The 21,509-nt window shown below is 52.3% G+C and overlaps 1 protein-coding gene across 8 annotated transcripts in view; it reads left to right on the top strand.

Annotated features, from left to right (window-relative positions):
* RGS3 (regulator of G protein signaling 3) overlaps nt 1-21,509 on the top strand; it is a 131,724-nt gene that overhangs the window by 44,813 nt on the left and 65,402 nt on the right. For 7 of the 8 annotated variants that reach the window (XM_028165389.2, XM_028165388.2, XM_007178163.2 and 4 more), the window contains 4 exons: nt 1,596-1,792; nt 4,216-4,299; nt 10,523-10,634; nt 16,857-16,900. In XM_028165389.2, coding sequence (XP_028021190.2) covers nt 1,596-1,792; nt 4,216-4,299; nt 10,523-10,634; nt 16,857-16,900 — 437 coding nt within the window. Of the gene's footprint in view, nt 1-1,595; nt 1,793-4,000; nt 4,046-4,215; nt 4,300-10,522; nt 10,635-16,856; nt 16,901-21,509 lie in introns of those variants that run through there. The other variant, XM_007178166.3, reaches the window with a different exon arrangement.

The following is a 21,509-nucleotide window of genomic DNA, read 5'->3' on the forward strand; positions in this document are numbered from 1 at the left end:
CACTTGTGTGTGTGGGTTGACTTGTTTTTCTCACCCTGCTCGGTGAGGAGGGGCATGGGGTGGGTAGAGGAAGCAAGTGTGAAACCTTCCGAGCTGAGTTTTTCCCCTGAGGCTGTGGACCACGCGTTGGTGGGGAGCTTCCCCGAGATGTAGCTGGGGTCAGGCCACCTGTTCACCCCCAGGCTGCCAGGACTGGGGGTGGCGGAAGGAGACCTGGGCCCCAGTGGGCTGCTCATGCAGGTCAGGGAGGGCTGATCAGTTGCCCAGCTGACAGCAGCGACCCTCGGAGGGGGCCCAGGTGTGTGCGGAGTGTGAATGCCCTGGAGTTTGTCTCCTACCTGCTCGTGTCCAAGAATTCCTGACTTTTTAGCTACTCTGTGTTTTGCCCTTCTGCCCATTGGATGAGACATGATAAAGATCTGTATGCCACCCCTTGTTCAGTGTGAGGGTGCGTGTCCTGCTGTGTCACCTTGTAGAGGGGCTCCCTGCAGCTCTCTGCTCTTTTCCCTGGGGGTGATTCATTCTCTCTCTCTCTCCCCCTTTTCTGATGAGAATAATTTGTGAGTTGATAGCCAAGCCGGGGAATACCTCCTGGCTGCGATGAAGCCTAGGATTCCCAGAGTCCCTGGAGTATCTGGTTAACTTGCTTTTCCAAGTGGAGAAATCACAACAACAAAACCACAATAAGTTAGCAGCTCACTCTTATCGCGCACTTACCAGGTCCCAGGCATTATTCTAGGGGCTTTGCTTGGAGTGTCTCATTTAATCCTCACAGCAGCCCCATGAGCTTGGTACTATAATTGCAGTGAGGAAACCAAGACTCTGAGGGGGGAAGTGAGTTTCTGGTGGTCACCAAGCTGGGGAGCAGAGGAGTGGGATTTGGGTGCAGCCCTCTGGCTCAGGACGGGTGCTCTTTCCCGGGAACTGGAGAGGCAGGTGCCCCTCCTTATTTCAGACTGACTCAGTGAGCCAGGCCGCTCCAGCTCCCTTGGCTAGTAGAAGGCAGACCCCCATACGTCCTGAGAAAGCCCACTGTCTCTGCTATCACTGCAGAGACATGACCTCCAGTCCCTTTGTTCAGGGGACCTGGGAGGCAATGAAACGGGCCAGCAGTGCTGGGTGTGCACAGGGAGCAGTGGGGATGGGGACAAGGGGGAGCACACATGCTCTGCCACCCGGGACGCTCCATCTGATTGCTTGTTTCATGTGGGACTGTGGGCCCGGTGAGGTCACATCTTCTGATTTTTCGAATCTGAGAGATTTTCTGATTTTTAAGTGTACGAGGCCAAACCGATAGGTCTGATTCAGGTCCTGGGTCACCAGATGAGGAATGCTGCCTTCATCGTAGTTGGCGGTTCCCAGCTCTGTCCTTGCCCTGGAGTTGCTGGTTTACACGTTAGTATCTCTCACAGAGTGTGAGGGGATTCCTTCCGAGGTCTCCCTGTCTTCTCAGCGCCTTGCTCAGGGCCCGGCACATGGTAGCTGCTGTTGTTAATGGCTGTTAATGGACTGAGCCTGTGTCCCCTGTTTCTGCAGAGGCATGCCTCTGCAGGCGGGATAGAAATGCCTCACGGTCCCCCATCTCTGTTCCACAGAATCAGGGAGTCCCAGCAAAGGGAAGTCTTACACGGGCCTGGGGAAGAAGTGTCGGCTGATGAAGACGGTGCAGACCATGAAGGGCCATGGGAACTACCAGAATTGCCCGGTCATGAGGCCGCACGCCCCGCACTCAAGCTATGGCACCTATGTCACCCTGGCCCCCAAGGTCCTGGTGTTCCCCATCTTCGTTCAGGTGAGCTGATGGCCGACCCCAAGGGCTCCCTCTGGAGGAGGTGAGAAAGAATAGGGTCCTTCACTCCGGGACTCAGAGATGGGACCTCGTTCCAGGACTGAGGACCCCCTTTTGGGAAAGACAAATAGCTTTAGGGGCTCAGGATTCTGGGGGTTATACTGAGGGAGCAGAGGTTTCCGGGAGGAGGAACAGGAGAGTGGGGGCAGGGAAGCTCAGCGACAAGCGGGTCCCCCCCTCCCCTCCCCCTCCCCCTCCCCTTTCTCTGGGGCCATTGCAGACACGCTACAGCTGCTGGTTGTATTGTCACAGGGCCTGTGTGCTGAGGGTTCTGCTTCCTGGCTCCTCCAGTGCTTTGTTGTTTGGAGATGACCAAGGGAGAGAGCCTCGAGGTCTGGCATCTTGTCTGGCCATCAGACATCTTAGCAAACATGTCTGGCCGGTACTAGCTGGTGGCCTGAGATTATTTAGATCTCCCTTCTCCTATTTTTCTCTCTTTTTCCTTCTCTTCCTCCCCATTTCCAAACCTTTATTGATTCTATCACCCAGTTATAACCAATGTGAGCATTTAGATATCTTTCCTGTGCATATACATATTTTAAAAAAACCCAGACAGATCTTATTGTATGTTTTATATCCTGTTGCCTTTTTTAAACAAGAATTGCAGCATGAACATTTCCTACATCATTAAATAAATTCTTTGAGTCTGTGTCTTGTACCGGTTGGACACTACTATATGGATGTACCATATTTATTTAACCAGTCCTCTATTCTGTTCAGACACTTGTGTTATGTCTACTCTTTTGCTATTGTAAATAACTCTGTGACGAAGATCCTCATGCATGAATTGCCTCTTGGATTATTTTCCTTGGGGGAGATTCCAAGAAGCGAAATGACTGGGCTATGGGTCAGAAACATCTTAAAGGCTCTTTATGCATATTTTGAAAAATTGCTTTCCAGAGAGACTCTTAGTTTATCCTCTCATCAGCAACCTAGAGGGGACATGGCCCCAAGAGCTTCATTTCTGACCATGCCTGCCTTCTCTGGCGTCCCATTCTGGGCCTGTCACTGGACGGTGGATCTTAGAACTCATACTTTTATAGGACGCTCACAACGCAACTCTGGCAGGTGACGCGCCTCTCCCCAGACAACTCCGTGGGCAGGGTCTGCCCTTTGCCTTTCTTTGGGTCTCTTTTCTTTCTCGGGATGTAACCACAAAGGTCTTGGAATCCACGGTACTTATTTTTCATTTTCATTTTAAATTTTTACAAAAAAAATAAAAAATTAGTTTTTAAAAGTTATAAAAAACTTTTGAGTTGTAAAATATATAAACCAAAAATGGCATAACACTTAAATGCAGAGTTTAACGGGTAATTATAAAGCCGATATCGACTAAGAGAAAGGACTAGACCATTGCCACCACTCCAGAGGCTGTGTATCTCTCTTCCTGATTACGATGCCCCCTCCCCCCGAGACGTACCCACTAGCCTAACTTTATGATAATCATTTCCTAGCTTTCCTTTAGTTTTACCACCTATATGTGCTTTCCTAAATGACTTCTTTTTGAATATTGCTTAATGAAACCATATCTCATATCTTCTTTTGGGCCTTGCTTCTCTTGCCTCACGTTACTTGTAAGATCCATCTTGGTTGTTGTGAGTAGTTGACATTTGTTTCGTTATCTTTCTTCCAGCACCTTGCTTGGTGTCAGGTGCCCAGAAACCATGTTATAAATGTGCATTCACGAGGATAAGCCCTGCTGGGTAGTCCAGAGTTTAGGGAGTTTTCTTCAGGCTGCGTGGGGGCAGGGCTCCACCGTGGGTATGGGGCAGGGTCATGTGGTGGGGTGAGAGGTTTGGGTGAGAATTGGTCCCTGGGAACTGACAGCTGAGAAGGACTCAGTGAACTCAAGTGTGTTATGAATGTAGAGCGGGGACTGGCCTGGCCTTGAAGGGACTCAGGTGACCAAATCTGGCATGAGGCTCTCAGGATACTGCCAGAGGCGTCCTGAGAGCCTGGGCCTGACAGCATGAACAGGACAGATGGGGGAATGTGGGGGCCGGGAGCGCCCAGGAGCTCGGTGCAGTGGGGGAGCTGGGGCGGGCGCGGGTGGTAGGGTCGGGAGGGGGTGGAGAGGATGGCAAAGGCCGACCATGTGGTTGGACTTCCTGCAGCTAGTGTGTGAGGGCTGGTGGGGAAGGTAGCAGCAGCAGTTCCGCCCAGGATGAGCGTTTCTGTCTTTCTGTTTCTGTCTGTGTATGAGGGGGCGTGTGGGCTCTGGGGGTGTTGGGGCAGGGCTAGCTGTCTTCTGTGGCTGGCTTTGGCAGGCTGCCTCCCTCTCCCCGTCCCCTTCCCTCCCCCTCCCCTCCCCTCCCCCTCCCCCCCATCTCCACCAGGCCTCTTTGAACTGTCCTCTTTGTTTTCAGCCTTTAGATCTCTGTAACCCTGCCCGGACCCTCCTGTTGTCGGAGGAGCTGCTGCTGTACGAGGGGAGAAACAAGGCTGTCGAGGTAAGACACTCACGTTTCCCGGGTGGGGTTTCTGGTGGGCTTCATCGGCCATCCTCCAGGCCCCTAACTTTCCTCTCTTCCTGATGGTCTCAGAATTGTACAATTGGGGTAGAAAAGACCTCCATGCCCTCTTTACCAAATGACTACCCAGCTTTTTTGGGTATATTTCCAGTGATGGGGAACTCGCCACCTCTCAAAGCGACAGAGTCCATCTTTGATGGTTAGAGAGTTTTCCCAACCCCTGATGACGTTCCACTGTTTATCCCAACTTCCTCTAAGGAGCAGGAGAGATGGCATTTCACCCCAGCTGTGATGAACGACTTTGTGGGTGAGAAGATTAAAGCTGTTAGCCAAAGAGAATTTTTAGAAGAGCACCCGTTACCTGGGTTTTTGGGTGTATATTAACCCAAATCCCAAATCCTCTTCTGAGGGATAAGTCTGTGATCTCTCTTTGGGCTCTAGCTCTGCCAACAGAGGCCTGGGTGTGTAGGTCATGCTACTTTTCCTGGGAGCTGGCCCCGGCTTATCTCTAACTGGGGGGATTTCACTCGCCTACACCATCCCCAGAGCTGGCCATGTTCCGGCTCAGTCTCACAAGTTTAAATCTACTTGGGAACAGAAGTTGGAGCCCTGGGGTCTGACTGGGCTACCTGGGAGGCTTGAAGAGAGGGTAGGGGGCTTGCCTTCAATCAGGCCCTGATTCAGAGCTGGCAGTGTGTCTTGGCTGAGTTGAGTGGCAGCTTGGGGTGGTGGAAAGATCAGGAAACTTGGAGGCAGAAGGCATGTAGCCAGCTCTTGCTCCGCTGCTGGTTCACTTACGACTTCTTCCTTCTTCCTCAGTCTTCCCATCAGAACAGTGGGGGTGTGTGTGTGTTTGAGGCAGCAAGGGCAGGGTCTGAGGTCAGCTGATCTCTAAGGGCCCTTTCAGCCTCAGCATTCCGGGACATTTTGTGTAGTCGTGGCTAAAGCAGGCTGCTTTTGTTCTGTTTGTGAAACAAGCAGACCAGAATTCATATTTTCCAAATGAGCGTTGTCTTTCAGGGGCGCTCCCCGGGGAGACTGCAGGATTATTTCTACCACACTGGTGTTGCTTGCCACATTTCTGGACCTCCTCTTCGGGAACTTTCTTAAGAACCTTGGCATAACTTCTGAATTGCCTCTGTGGGAGTAAAACTTCATCTGTTGCGGGGGATTTGGGTTTTAGGAACGAGAAGTCCTTTGGAGCTATGCTTGGTGAATAAGTGTGTGGTGGAGCTCAGTCAGGTAGCCAAAGGTCAGAAACTGAGGTGTGGCTATAAACTCACAAGACTCAGAAGAAGGCAGTTAGAAATGGCAGCCACCGTGGAACACATTCATATGTCTCAATGTGCTCTTTTCTTCCCCTACTCACCCACCATTAAGGCTGCAAACCTTGAGCACTTGTTATTTGTCCTCACTGTGCAAGTTTTCCATACTTGATCCCAGTTAACTCTCGCAGCTCCCCAAGGAGAGGCACGTTTGTCCCGACTCAGTAGATGAGGAAACCGAGGCTCCAGTGAGATTAACTAGGACCTGAGGGTCTCAAGACTCCTAAAAGATGGAGCCATGATTAGCACTTGGGATCTCTCTGGCTCAGCAGTTCTTTCCAGGATCCCATGCCGGCTCTGGTGTGTTTGTTTAAAAACAAACTAACAAACACAAGCTGAAGCCAGGGCCTGATGATAGTTAAAATCTGTCCAAAAGCTCTTTGCCTAGTGGGTCTTTGGAGCCCTAGAACTAAGAGACCCCTTTTGACGGTTGAAAGAAATGATTTGAAGACAAGGAAAAATAGTGCATTTCTTTTTCTTGAAATGTGATAGGAAGTAAATATGTGGCTCTTAGTAGCCTGTCGTGTTATTCAGGCCAAAAATATAAACCAATTCAAGCGGGGTTTGGAGAAGTTCAGAGAATCGCATCGTGGCTGGGCCCTCAGGAGCCGTCCATTCTAATTGCTTCCCTGTAACTTTCCAGCTGATCGTTTTCCAGCCTGTTCTTGAGTCTGCTGAGGGAGCCCTCCCGGCAGTGGTTCTATTACCAGAGAGCCCTAAATTGTAGAAAGTTCTCCCTGGTGCTCGACAGAAATCTTTGTTCGTGGAACGTTCCCCCTTGGCTCGTTGTCCCTTCTCTTCTCTGGGCATGCTCCGTGAGCTGATCCAATCCCACACCGTGAACTGTCCTCATCATACGCCCTCCCGGAAGTCACCAACTTGATTAACATGCCCTGAGATCAAATCAGCGTTTTGGTACAGCCTCATTTCTACATTCAAAGAATGGTTACTGAGCCGTCTACGTTGGAGTCAGGCCCTGTGCTGGAGGTTCCAGGAGTCCTATGGGGCACAAGACAGACATGCCCTCACTTTACACACTGACTCAGGCACCAAGGCCTTTGCTGCAAACCCTGCCCTCAGGCAAGATTCCTCCGAGGAAGCTTGGTTAGGACCACGTGGGATTAGTGATCCTTCAAGTCGCAAGGATTTCCTAACCAAGCGATTCCTCTCCTCTTGAGCCTTTGGGAAAACAGCTGTGTCCTTGGAGCAAGTGTGGGGAAGACAGCTGGAGGCCCCCAGGGCCTGCTGTGGGAAGCAGAAGGTAGCTGGGCTGTGGAGATGGGCGCCTCTGCACTGCGGGCTGCTGTGGCTCGCCGGGAGCAAGGCCCGCAGGGTGCTGGTGAGACGGGAAAGGGGCCCACCTGCCCTCCCCTGGCACCCTTGCCTCTCTGCCCTGTCTCCCGCTGTGCGCCAGCTCTGTCCTTTCCCTGACCCGGCTTTTGGGGAAATTCTTCGTTCAGGCCTTAATCACTTCCTGTCTAGACCACATTCTCAGCTCTGGGAATCTGGGCCAGAGCAGCGACCTGGGTCTTTTCTCACCTTGCTTGTGCCTCTTCTCCACTTGCCATTCATCCAGCCCTCTCTGGGCCTGGGTTGTTTTTTGAATTTTTAGGCTCCTGACAGACTATCTCCTCTGACCCTTCCTCTGCCAGCTTCCCTGTGGGTCCAGAGACCACTTCCAGGTTTCCACTGAGTGGGTCAGGGGAGCCTGAGGGTTTGTCTTGTGCTCGCCTAGTGTAGAGCTTTCTCCTTTCCACTCATTGGATGTTGAAGTCTTCTTCTCAGACAACCAACCCCTAAACTCCTTCTGAACTCTGAGATCATTTTCTTCCCTTCCCTTAACTTCATGTTTCTGTCTCCTTTGTTCCTCATTTTTGGTCCCTGCTTGGATTCTTTCACATTCAGGGACAGGACAACTGTAGGCATATTGCTACCTCACCATATTGCGAGAGCTTTGGGGTCAGCCAGACCTGGGCAATGGTCTCTGGCTGTGTAGCCTTGGACAGGTCACTTAACCTCTCGGTGCTGTAGGGTCCTCACCTATACATGAGGGCAATGATGTTAGGTACAAGTGAGGATCCACTGAGCAGAAAGTAAGTGCTCAATAAATGGAGGCTTCTGTGGGCTATGTTGGGTCAGGGCTGTGATGGGAAGGGGTTTGGAGAGAGACACTGCCAGGATGCCTTCCAGCCCAGGGTTCAGGAGCCCTTGTGTTTGGTCCCCGTTAGATAAGCCAGAGCCCCTGAATGCCTCCTGCTCAAGAATGCCCTCTGTCGTCTCTGTGGCCCAGATTCCCTCAAACCTCTGTGTGCCACGTAGTCCTTTGAAAAACACTTATGTATTTTTAAATTATAAAAGTAACAGATTCTCATTGCAAACTAATGCAAATTAAACAGAAATGTATAAAGTCAAGTCCCATTCCCCACAGTGAAGACTGTGATGAGTATTTTAGACATTAAAAAATGTATAAATACCGACAGATTTACAGTTTGGTTTTACGAAGTTGGATTATACACTAGGTATTTTTTGGACATTGCACTATTTTGATTTATGATGGACAGATTTCCATTTCTGCCCACATAGCTCTACTTTATTCTTTCAATAGCTGCATAAAATGCTACCACATGAAGGTGGCATAATTTTTTTTTTTTTTTAATTTTTTTTTAATTAATTAATTATTTATTTATTTATTTATTTATGGCTGTGTTGGGTCTTCGTTTCTGTGCTAGGGCTTTCTCTAGTTGCGGCGAGCGGGGGCCACTCTTCATCGCGGTGCGCGGGCCTCTCACTATCGCGGCCTCTCTTGTTGCGGAGCACAGGCTCCAGACGCGCAGGCTCAGTAGTTGTGGCTCACGGGCCTAGTTGCTCTGCGGCATGTGGGATCTTCCCAGACCAGGGCTCGAACCCATGTCCCCTGCATTGGCAGGCAGATTCTCAACCACTGCGCCACCAGGGAAGCCCGAAGGTGGCATAATTTAGTTTATCCATCCTCTCTCTTTTTTTTTTTAAAAAATTAATTTATTTATTTATTTTTGGCTGTGTTGGGTCTTCATTTCTGTGCGAGGGCTTTCTCCAGTTGCGGCAAGCGGGGGCCACTCTTCATCGCGGTGCGCAGGCCTCTCACTGTCGTGGCCTCTCCCTTTGCGGAGCACAGGCTCCAGACGCGCAGGCTCAGTAGTTGTGGCTCACGGGCCCAGCCGCTCTGCGGCATGTGGGATCTTCCCGGACCAGGGCTCGAACCCGTGTCCCCTGCATTGGCAGGCAGACTCTCAACCACTGCGCCACCAGGGAAGCCCTATCCATCCTCTCTTTTTTTTTTTTTTTAAATATTTATTTATTTATTTATTTATGGCTGTGTTGGGTCTTCGTTTCTGTGCGAGGGCTTTCTCTAGTTGTGGCAAGCGGGGGCCACTCTTCATCGCGGTGCGCGGGCCTCTCACTATCGTGGCCTCTCTTGTTGCGGAGCACAGGCTCCAGATGCGCAGGCTCAGTAATTGTGGCTCACGGGCCTATTTGCTCCGTGGCATGTGGGATCCTCCCAGACCAGGGCTCGAACCCGTGTCCCCTGCATTGGCAGGCGGATTCTCAACCACTGCGCCGCCAGGGAAGCCCCCATTCTCTCTTAATGGGTGTTTATGTTCTTTTTTAAAATTACAAAAATTTGTAATGCTGAGAACATCCCTACATATTCATATTTATATGTCCTTGTAAGTATTTCTATAGGCTAGAGTCATAGAGGTGGAGTTGTTAGGTCATCTTTAACAGTCTGACAGCTAAATGTCAACATGTTGGCTTTTTAAACTTCGGCAACAGTCCAGCACACGCTCACTGTGGCTCTTCGTAGTGCATGCCGACCTTCCAGTGGACTCTTCTTACCCCAGATGAGATGAAATGTCAGATTTTGACACCTCAAAGGGAATTCCACATAATTAATAATATTTTGTTTTCTTCGGAGAATCTAAAATAGGGTTTTTATTGCTTTTGACTAAAGGCCACCGCAGGATTTACAAAACAAAGAACAGTGTACTCTTTACTGGCATTAGAGGATCAAGTGGATTTTTTTTTTTAGCATGAAAATATGCTGAGCATGCCTGATGGTTTACCTATGATGTCTAAAAATATCTTTCTCCTTTATTTTTGGAGCAGCTAGTGCATAAAAGAGGTTAAAGTTCTGTGCATGTCTGTGTTGGAGCATAAGTAACTGGCTTTTTCTTGAACTGATTGTGCATGAACGCAGTTAAAATTATCTGCAAGGAATTTGGTAAGAGTACTCACATTGCATGATGCTTCAAATTCACTGTCTACACAGACCTTGTGAAAGAAGCCTGTAGGGAGCTGGGCAGGGATGTTCCCCCCTGTTTGCACAGATGAAAAAAACGGAGGCAGAAAGGATTCAGCAGACTTAACCAAGTTTTCACAGCTACTTAGTGGGGCAGGTGCCTCGACTTCTGACTCCAAGTCCAGTGCTCTTTCAGCCAGACATTTAGAGGAGAATGCAAGCAAATGTGGCACATCCTGCAGCTCAAGGGTGGCCCCAAGCCAAGGGCACTGGGCTGGAGATTCCAGAGGCGTTTGGTCAGAGAGGTGGGCCTGTGGGGTGTCGGGCTGTTGAGAGGCTGGCACAGGCCGTCTGGCATGGAGGATGAGGATGAGGGCTGATTTTTGTTCTGTTATTTTTTCCTCCTGTGAGGAGTAGGCAAAAGGGCAGTCTTGACTGCAGGTCAGGTCTCTGCCCTTGGCTTAGGCCACGCTGAGCATCTGCTCCTGGTTATGCCCGAGATGATGGAGACTTGTTACCTGGACTCCCAGGGGAGGCTGTGGCTTCTGGCCTCTGGGACAGCAGAACAGCGAGCTCTGTTTGCTCTCTCCCCGTGCAGGTGACGCTGTTTGCCTACTCTGACCTGCTGCTCTTCACCAAGGAGGATGAGCCAGGCCGCTGCAATGTCCTGAGGAACCCCCTCTACCTCCAGAGCGTGAAGCTGCAGGAAGGTGAGTGCATGCCCGAGATGCCCTGGACTCCTCTGCACTCTCCCTGAGTCCTCCTGCTCTGGGCAGCATGGATGGGATGTGTGCCCCTAGGTCTGGTTCGCAGACACTGGCGTTCCAGTCTAGGCTGGCAGGCCCCTGTACACCCTGAGCTTTGCTGGGAGGCTTCTGCTCCAGCGAGGTTTCAGGGAGGCTTGGGAGTGGAGTGGGAAGAGCGTTGGGTTCAGACAGACCTGTGTTCAAATCTTGGCTCCGCCCCTCACTACCTGTGTGACCTCAGGCAAGTTCCTCAACCTCTCTGAGCCTGTTTCCTCATGTGTAAGTGAGGACACCAATAGTATCTCAGAAGGTTTTTGTGAAGATTAAATTAGGTCGTTTATGCAAAATGGCTGGCCCACACTGTGTGCCCAGGCAACACATCCGGGACAGGAGCACATGGGAGGGTGAAGCGAGTCTCTACCCCACACTTGCCACAGTGCCCTCCCCTCCACTTGGGAATGGGAAACCAGCGGGAGTATCTGTCGAGTGGTTTGGTTTGGCGCCTGAGGTCTCTGCTGAAAGGGGCTCAATTTCCTCTCCCAGATTATGAAAACAACACCAGACCTGTTTGAGCATGGGTGACAGGGGCAGGGAGGAAAATATTACCCAGTGAAAGAATTCTGTTTTGACGGGTTTTGCTCCAGGAAAACTTCCTGCCTGTTTGCAAACCCGGCCTGCGTGCTCGGTGCCCCCGCTGTTCTTCCTCCTTAGAAACCAAGGCCGTGTGAGAACCTCCATTCTCGCAGCCCCACAGGAAGTCGCTTACAACTTCTTCTTCTCTGCCTCTGGCTTTCTCCTGCCCACTGACCACGGCGGCCACTGAGGGGAAAAAGCAAGTCACCTTGCTTGGGGCCAGCCTCTCCTGCAGGGTGGGCTGGGCCTGACCAAGGTGATGGGGAGGAGCAGCCCTCTGAGCAAGTTCAGCTGAGATCCTGGCATTCCAAGGAGCCCCCAAGTACCCGCGGGAGCGGGGCCGGCGAGAGCTGCAGTGACTCTGCCCTTGGCTTCCCCACTGCCCTGCCCCTCCCTCTGTCCCTCACGCCCAGCTTCCCCTACACACCCATTCTCCCGTCCCTCCCACCCCTCTGCACACACATGCACTGCCCACCCCCAGCTCCCACTATCTAGGACCCAGTCAGATTTGAGGGGTGCTGGTGGGGGGCTGTGCTCGGTAATCCACGTTGATTGATTATAAGAACCATCACACAAGTCGGGCTCATCACACAAGTCTGGGGCCTGCAAGCCCAGGACCCTGGGCTGCTCAGCCTCCTGCTGAAAGGAGGGAGGGGGAAGAGGGCTTTCAAACTGGCTGAGCATTGGGTGCGGGTTGGGAGCGACAGGGCAGAGGAAGAGCTGAGGGCAGCAGCTGGGGGCGTGAGGGCCTGGGCGGGCTTTGCTGCTGACGTGTGGTGTGGCTTCAGCTGCTCCTTTCTCCCTTTTCTGGGCTGCGGTTTTTCTGACTGTGAAAGCAGGCTTGGGCAGTCCATTGTGTTCCCTCCCAGACCTGGCGTGCCCACATGGACCCCGAGGTTGCTCTGAGAGGCTGGACAGTGCTCATTTGTCTGGTCCCCACCCCTAGGCCGGGTGGGGGGAGTCCGCTGGGAATTGGTTGGATCTTCCTCTCCTGGAGGCCCCAACCTAAGGCTTGAAGCGAGAGGCAGGGTAAGCACCATCTTCCACTGGGCGGCAGCTGGTCAGGGTGGGTGGCGTGAGGCCTTGGGGGGTGGCAGAGAAACCTCCCGCCTGCCGGGTCGCATGTGAGCGCCAGCCTGTGCGGGCATGGCCTCCTGGGGCCAGAGACTGTGGGTGGCCAAGACCAGCCCTGCTCAGGAGAGACGACACAGCCATTGGAGCCTATTGGGTTGGCACGTGAGGGGGTCTGTGTGTGTGTGTGTGTGTGTGTGTGTGTGTGTGTGTGTGTGTGCGCGCGCGCCTGTCCTGGCTGGCCGGGCAGTTGTTCTGGTGCGAACTGTCTTGCCTTTCTCCAGCGGTGTCAGTCAGCAAACACAGCGAGTGTGGCTTTCCATGGAGCCAAGGAGCTGCTGGGAGCGAAGGAAATGGCTCAGAGACACTGAGCACTCAAGGTGCACATTCCAATGCTTAGATGTGTTTTCAGGCACTTGTGGGGAGCCCTTGCCTCCTCCCCTGCCCCCGCTCCCTGAGACAGCCTTGGGGGTCCCGGGGTTTGCAGAAGTCCGGTGACCACCTCTCCAGCTGTCGGAGTTGGAGCCGCAGGACCCGGTGTCCTGAGTCCTGGCGCCCGCACTCCTGCCCGCCTCCCCACACCCCCAGAGACTCGCTGCAGCAGCAAGGGCCTGAGCGAGGCTTTTAAGAGATGCATTTGGGGCCTCAGCTGGAGCTTCTCTTGGCAGGATGGTCTCTGATTAACATTGCTCATGACTCCTAAGGTTTCTTGTCTCTTTCAAATCAACATGTGTGGAAAGTTCAGTTTGGGGCGGAGAAGATGGTGAACAAGGAGCACACCCAGCCTTTCCTGCAGGCTGGGGCTGGCGAGGGCTGTTCCCTGGCCGAGGAGGATCTGCCCCACCCAGGGACCAAGGACTCCCTTGTGTGACATGCCTGATGTGTGCTTGGCTCTGCTGGCCAAGCCTACTCCCAGGGCTGGGCACGGGCACAGAACATCGTGGGTGCCCAATGACTGTTTGTTGGGTGAATGAGTGTAGGACCCAAGGGAGATGGGAAGCGTGGCCTCAGCTTGGGGGCTGGGGTGCACTCCTCCCTCAGGGCTCCCGGCTGGTGGCCACTTAAACCTTGCCCGCCCTCCTCCTGCCCAGCTTCCCCCGAGCTTCAGCAGGGCTGAATGGCAGTGTAATGGGAACAGGCGGAGAGCTGGCGGAGAGCTGGCGCTAACAACTGGGACATCTCCGGTCAGCCGGGGCCCATTGTGGTCTCTTCCTGCCTCTGTCGCCCACTGGCTTTGCTGTTCTTTGTGTTTCTGCCTCCCGGGTGGCCAGTATCCCACCCACAGTGTGTCTTCCTGACCTGCTGTGGTCTCTCAGGATGGCCTGGAAATGTCCAGCTGATTCTTGGGTTCACCATCCACCCTGAGGAGCCCAGGCGCCCCATCTTGGAAACTCAGCTGCTTAGGTCCCGGCTGCTGGAAACACTTGGAGTTAAATTTAGTCGGTTGACATTTTCTGAGCACCTCGTCAGAGCCCACCTCAGTGCTGGCCGCCAGGGTGAGAGCAGAGGACGAGACACATACATTCCCACCTCCGGAGCGCATGGCCAGGTGAAATGACAGATGAGTAAACCAGGAGAGGGACAGAAGTGTGACATAGTGGTCAGAACACAGGCTTTGGAGGCAGGCGGCCCTGGGTTCAAGTCTCAGGTCTGTCACTTGCCCACTGCATGCCTTCTGCAAGTTGTTTTCCTTCCCTGGGCCTCAGTTTCTGCATCTGGAAAATGGAGACAACAGCCCTCCTGGCCTGTCTCACAGGTGGAGAGGACTTGGTAACTGGTTGATCTGGGGATCTCAGACCAGACTTGACAGAGCTCTGGGAAAATGACAGAGGGGTCAGACCTGGGCCAGGAAGCCATCTCTGGGCTCCCCCCAGCCCATGACTGGGGATCACCCTTGCATAGCCCATGGTCCATGGCCCACATTCCTTGATGGGAAAGAGGGTTCACCCAGGAACCAAATGGCTCCTTGTTAAATTTCAAAATGGTGAAAGTGGTTGGAGTGTTGGATGGAAAGCCCGAATGTGTGCTGCCTCACTGTCCCTTTTCCTTTACACCCACCCCCATTTCCACACTCTGGGAAGTCCAGAGCCCAGTCCAGTGTTTTGGAAGGGTTTCTGGTGGAGCTGAGGTTTCTCTCCTGGGTCAGCCACGCTGCAGCCTCCTTTTCTGCAGCTGCAGCTCCTTACAGGCACCCTTGGCTCCTGAGCCTTGCTGTCCTTTTATGAGGCTCTGAGCCATGCTGAGTGCTGCCCCCGTTCTGTCCTTCTCCCGAAGTGCTGCCAGCACAAGGCCATGACGTGGATTTCAGTGAAGGTGTGCAGATTTCAGTGAAGGTGTGCAGATTTCAGTGAAGGTGTGCAGTAGCGCAGGGGTGCGATGGTGGGGTGTCACGGCACAGAAAAGTTTCAAGGCGATCCGTCAGCGATCCCTCGCCACTGGAAATATGTCCTAGACTGCATCCCCCAATCTTGGCCTCCTGTCTCCCTGAGGCTCCCATCTACCTGGCTTTACCCTCCCTTCTAGAACCTGCTCTTCTCTCACTGCCAGCTTCTAAAACCCAAAATTCTGTTATTTTCTTACACAGATCTTTTTGTTTCTCCCTTGGCACTAAAGTCTGCTTCTGGAAAGTCAAGGAAACGTCCCAGTGTGTTTTCTTAAACAAAAGAAACCACCTCCCCTTGTCTCCACCCTCAGCAATGCAAGGAACTGGCAGAAGCTTTGAAATTAGAGGTTTCTTAAATACGATGGACTTCTTAGGCAGGGCTGCCCCCTGCCCCCCAACCCATCTCTAGGTGGGGAGAAGCAGAAGGATTTATTCTAATTCCAAAGCAAACCCCCATTTACTTATGAGCTATTTTTATCTGGCCCTGGCTGGCATCCCTGGCCTTAGGGATAGATTTGCCCAGGAAACTGCCCATATGCTTGCTCCAAGGGGGCCTGGCCTCCACCCACATGAGGACCTCACTCACTACTTTTCTCAGGAATAGGCTTGACCCACCGTCTCTGTTTTTCCCTTGCCACCTTTACTTTGCAACGCAGTTTGGTTTTTTTTGACAATTTCTTTGATTCAAGTATATGTTGAGGGTTCTGCGTTGAGCCCAGCACTAGTCCTGCTTCCTTGAGGGGACAGGGGGCTGGGTAGGGCCTACGTGGTGGGCTTTTGAGAGGCAGGTGTGTAGTGGTTCGGAGCGTGAGCTCTGGGACCAGGCTTCCCGGGTGTAAATCTGGGTTCTTCCCCCTTCTACCTGAGGCATGTTACTCACCCCCTGTGCCTCAGTTTTCTCACATGAATCATGGATGATAGTGACCCCTGCCTCATAGGGGTTGTTGTGAGTGTCGAGTTTATGCACATGAAACATTTGGCGCTGTGGTTGGCACACAGCACTGGGTACTCTAAAGCTCTATGGCAGTTTAAGCATTTGCTGTTATGTGTGCTGTATGATTGCTTCCCTCTAAAAGGATGACCTGCCTGGTGAGGTCGAGTGCTTGAAATACAGGAAGTTCCTAAGCAGCCCTGGCCTGTGCTCAGATGAGTGGCCCACGGGGAGTGCTGCCAGGTTCCGAGGAGCAGCCTGCAGCGGTCAGGGAAGGCCACCTGGAGGAGGAGGCGGGGCTTCCTCACAGTTGCCATCCCTTGAGCACAACTTGTGCTTCTCCATCTCCATGCCTTTGCCCATGCTGTTCCCTCCTCCCGGAGTGCCCTCTCTTCCCATCTTGAGTTCAAGCTCAAAAGGGTCCCCCTTTTGTCAGGAAGCCTTCCCTGACAGCTGTGGGTCATCTCTTGGCTCCTGTGTTTCTGAAGCAGGCTGACCAAATCATCTTCCGCCTTAGGGTAGTTATCCCGCCTCAGCTTCTCTGCTGGAGGAGCGGGGAGTGGCCGATAGGCCCTCCCAGCTGCCTCCCAGGTGGAGAGGTTTTGGTGAGGGGTTGAGTTTGGGATTCTAGACCAGGGGTGAGAAGGCTCTAGGAAAACACACTGAGGGGTTGGGCCTGGGCTGGGAAGCCATCTCTGGGCTCCACCCAGCCCGTGATTGGGGATCCCCCTGCATAGCCCATGCATTCCTTGGTGAATTTCAAAATGGCAAAGGCAGTTGGAGTGTTTAAAAGAAAACCCAAGTGTGTGCTGCCTCCGTGTCCCTCATCGCAGGGGGCATGGAGGGGAAGAGGCCTCCTGGGATGGATGACAGCTCCCTGTACCCCACTGCTTGATGCCCAGAGGCTGCCCCTGGCTACCTCTCATGGGGTGAGAGCTCAGTATTCCTTGGGTCAGGCTGACCTGCAGGCAAAGGCCTTACAGCTGTGTCTCAACCTAATTAGATATTAAGTGGGCTTTCCTCCAGAGATTTCCCTGCCCCTCTCTTCCTCTTTTTACAGGAAGTACCACACGCAGCCCTCTGGGTGAGACAGCTGGCTGTGCTTAAGCAAACAGTTGAGACTCTGTAACCAATTCTAAAGCAAGTCTTACTTTTTGTTCCCTCAAAGGTTCTTCAGAAGACCTGAAATTCTGTGTGCTGTATCTAGCAGAGGTGAGTCCTTCCCCCTGAATCTGAGGAGAGAGGTCTGTGTCCTGGTGCTTGAAGGGAGATGTTGGGCCGGGTTCTAGTGCAGGTTCTGACGCTGCCTCCACACCAACTCCTGCCATGGCTCCGGGCAGGTCCAGAGTGGCAGTGTCCTGCTCTGTGGAATGGGAGCAGCAACCCCTGCCCCTGTGTCTCTCACCTCTGTGTAGAAGAGCAGTGGACGTGAAGGTGCTTAGAGGGGACAGAAGGACACTGTGGTCTCCTGCTTAGGACTTCCTGGTCTCCAGCCCCTGCAGGGGCCACAGTGAGGGTGTGGCCTGAGAGCCAGGCATCACCCTATTCATTTGGTAGTCCTTCCTCTAGAGAGTGCCCTGATTCTTGTGCCCACCTCTTTCCTCCTCTCTTTCTAGAAGGTACCACCTATGTCCCCTCCTGCAGGGTCTTGTCAATGTTTCAAAAGGCCTGAAGGTAACTGTACCCTTACCTGGGCCAGATAATACAGGTGAAAGAAGCCATCTAGCGTCTGTGTTTTGGGTTGGAGTGATACCCACTCAGTGTGACTGGTGTTCCTCAGTTCCTCAGACTGGTTATCTCAGTCTGATCAGAAGCTCAGCTAGACGGTGTGCCTTTGCTGAGCAAAATGGGGGCAAACAGCTTATTGCTTGATGTGGTTTGGGAGATAAAATATCATTACCAGGGGTTTAATCAAAGAGGGCCTTGGTGATGAAAAAGTTGAGAGCCACTGAGCCATACAAATCTTTTCAATTTTCAGCAAATTTTCTAATCCCAGCCTTGTACCTCTGCTCATATGAGTCTGCTACCAGATCCAAGCAGGGATTTATTAGACCCTTTCCTTTACCCAGTAACAGTCCTGGGAAACTGCCTATTCTGTGGGAGAATCTACACTGGCCACACGTTATGGGTGAGGCCTGGTCTACACCGTCTGGCCAAGAGGAATACACCATTTTGAGAAGGAATTTGCATGTTGTCTGTGATTGGAAAATCATTCCTTCAGTTCCTGGCTAAGATAGGAGGTGCAGGGCTTCAGGCGAGTGTCTTGGGTGAACACAGACCCCTGAGGACAAGACAGTTGATGAGAAGTTAGCTTCAGGGGACAGCAGGGAGTCCAAAGGACAGTGGACCTTGTCGGAGCTGAGCCGGGGACCCCTGGCAGCCTAGAATGGCCACTTGAGGTCCAAGAAGGCATTGATGTCCTCCCCTGTGTCAGCATATCCCCACCGGGCGCAGGAAGTAGCTGGTGGAGACCCTTCAGGGCCGGCGTGAGTTCATTCCCCCGGAGCCGAGCGAGCAGCTTAGGAGAAGCTGTGAGGCAGCCTGGGAAGAGTCAGAGCATTTGCCTCCCCAGCCTCACCCATCTGGATTCCAGTTCTCTCCAGCGGGGCCTGAAATGAGACTCCAGGTTCTTTAATGCAAGACAGCTTCCTGCCAGGCTGGGGTTATTTTTCCCAGAGAAAAGCACTTCTGCTCCTTGGTTCCCAGGGAGCTGTGACCTCCTACCCCTCCAAAGATTGATGAAGGGATATTGATCTGGGGCCTTTTATTTCAGTAAAGTGTCAGGTGATCTGGCCCCAAGGGCCTGGGTGCTTGAAGCTCACAGGCAGCTGGAAGCCTCTCTGTTCTCTTAATGGGCTGCTCTTTACGAGAGGCATGTCTGTATCACAGGGAAGGCAAGATCCCTGCTTGCCCTGTGGCCTGGAATAGGCTTGACAACAGTGGTTTTGGAACCCATGGGGAACCCCAGACTCACGTCTTAGTTGGAACTCCCAGCAAGTGGTTTCTCTTCATTGCCTAACAGGCAGGTAGTGTCCAGAGAAAAACCAGGGCAGGACAAGAGAGTCAGGATTTGGGGACAGTTTTCCACTCTGCATTGAGAAAGCCCCAACTGCCTGGGGGGCAGCAGCTCTGATTGTTCCCCCAGCAGTAGGTCCTGGTTAGTTATCAAGTGGGTGGGATTGTTCTGAGCAGTCCTTGGCCCTGGGGCCTCTATTTCCCTGGACAGGTGTCCCTCAGCCCCTACAAATCCATGGGACAGATGCAGCCCACGACTGGCTGTACCAGGGGCTTCGGGTCAAAGGCCACACGGGTCTGGGACCATCCGCTAACTTGGAATTTGATCCTGGCTCCATTAATTTAAGAGTCTGCTCTTTGGGGTTAGGAAGACCTAGATTGGAATCTTGGCCCCGCCATTTCCTAACTGAGTGATCTTGAGCAAGTCACATACTCATCTCTGAACCAAGGCTGATGAGCCCTACCTTGTAAGGTTGTTGTAATGATTAAATGAGATTCAGTAAGATACTGTGTCCAAGGCATTTAGCACAGAACCTGCCACACGGTGAGTGCTCAATAAATGGTAGCTATTATTTCTGTCAGCTTCCTAACAGGGGGAGAGCTTTTCATATTCATTTATTCTCCATTAGAGACATCACCAATGATTTATTGATCCTTTAAAATAAAAGCTAAGAGGAATATCTCACATTCTTTGTAATGTACATATACTGTTAAACAAATGAGGCAAGATCAAAGGCTCTGGAGGAGGTGGAAGACAGACTTTGAATCCCTCCTCTCCTGAGACCTCCTGGGGCTGCTGACTTCACCTCTCTGAGCCTTAGTTTTCTCATCTGAAAAAACGATAACAGCTGTGTTTTTCCTTCCTCCCTATGTCATTGGGTCATTGGGAGAATTGAATAAAATGAGAGAACATTTGTCACAGCAAGCGAGCAAACGTAAATTGTAGTAGAAGAGGTTTTAGTTTTTACAAGGATAATATTAGTTCAGGAACAAGGAGGTTGAGGCAAGATGGGGGTTTTAAAGAAGGCAAGGGGAGCCATGTTTCTAGTTGGATTTGGGGATGCTCACGTTTGAATGCAGAGGTCTGGGCCCAGTGCTGTCGCATCTGGCGGTCTCTGTGCTTAGCTAACCACCCTGCAGTCAAGGAAGCCCTGCCTCTGAGTGAGTTTCGTGAGGATGCTTTCAGGGCAGCTTACAACCTTGACCTCGGAGCCTGATATTTGAGGGCACAGTGTCTATCAGTGTTGAAACTGATGAGTCGGAGCACAGAGTGGACCGAGAGAGACGGTTCACATGCAGGGACAGCCAGGCGGACAGTGGGGGCCCCTGATTTAGACAGATTTAGGCAGATGGGACTTCAGCCTCCCTGGAGGGAGCTGTCTCCATGCTCCCTCTCTTGGCCAGGCCAGCCTCCGAAACTCCAGGCAACACTTAGAGAGGAGCCTTGGGAGCAAGGCCCTCCCCAAAATGTGTGCCCGTCTAAAACAGCCAGCCCCACCCCCCAGCCAGGCCTAGGGTTAGGTCCTTGGTGCCTCAGATGCCTTCTTGAGATCATGGATGGGAAGGTGCTTTTTAAAATTGATACTTAGATCAAGGGAATTATTATTAAGGCAGAATCCTGCTTCAGAACAGAAAGAGAGGAGGAAGTTGGGGCTCAGGGAGATAAAGGTAGAGGCAGGCCTGGGAGGCTCGGGCCAGGACCAGATTTGTGGAGTGATGGCCTTTCCAAGTGGGAAGGGACCACAGTCCCTGCCCCAACTCTCCCCTCGCAGGAGGAACACAGTGAGACAGGGAGCAGAGGGCCCTCTAGTCAGCTCCTGCCCCACCTGGCTTCTCCCTGGAGCATCTTGGGGTCTTTGCTGGGTGTGTCCTTCCCCTGCAGTGGGCTGGGGGTTCTGGGAAGTGGGGGGACTCGGTTATTAAGTGGGAGAATTGCCTCACCACATCCACTCAGTTCCCTGAAACCAAGAGGTGGGGCTTTCTTCCCTCTCTCCTCTGATGCTTTTAGGAAGAACAGCTTCTGAGCACTTTGGGGCCGGAGAGGAATGGCTGGCACCCTGGGAACACTTAGCATGGGAGGTGGCCCTTCCCTGAAGGGGAGCATCCCTGAGGGTTGGGTTTGATGGCAGGGTAGACTATGTCCCCAAATGCTGTTAGATGATGCTGATAACCACCCCAGCTCAGAGCCTTTGCATTTGCTGTTCCTTCTGCCTGGAACAGTTTCTCCCTAGCACTTTCCTGGCTGGCTCTTTCTTGTTCAGCCTTTGCTGGAGTGCTGCCCCTTCAGAAAGGCCTTCTCCATGTCCGTCAGGCTCAGATAGGACCTCTCCCTTTTGGCCTTTCCACAATTTGTAACTACATTGTTTAGTTGTTTATTGGTTTATTGTCTCTGCCCCCATCCTGAGGGCAAGAACTCAGTCTTTCTTAACTCCCTCTTCACCCCCAGGGCCTACTACAGTCCCTGACACAAAATAGGTGCTCAATAAATATTTCTTAAACAAATGAAGTACTAATAACAACAATAGCTGCTGTTTATTGAGCCCTGGGTTATTGCTTGCCCTCCCAATAGCTCTGAGAGGTAGGTGATATCACTGTCATTCCCATTTTACAGACTTTCCTGAGGTGACAGCTAGGAAGTGGCAAAGCTGGGATTCAAACCAGGCCTGTCCAACTGCAAAACAAGGAAGGACTGCGTAGAAACACTGTCTTTTTCTCTGTTCCAATCCATCCGGCTCACGCTCTTAGCTCCCTGGATGAGTTCATCTAATCGCAGCCCTGTGGGGCTATAATCAAATTCCAGTGGAGA

The sequence above is a fragment of the Balaenoptera acutorostrata genome, chromosome 6, assembly GCF_949987535.1.
Source record: "Balaenoptera acutorostrata chromosome 6, mBalAcu1.1, whole genome shotgun sequence".
NCBI classification, from domain to species: domain Eukaryota; kingdom Metazoa; phylum Chordata; class Mammalia; order Artiodactyla; family Balaenopteridae; genus Balaenoptera; species Balaenoptera acutorostrata.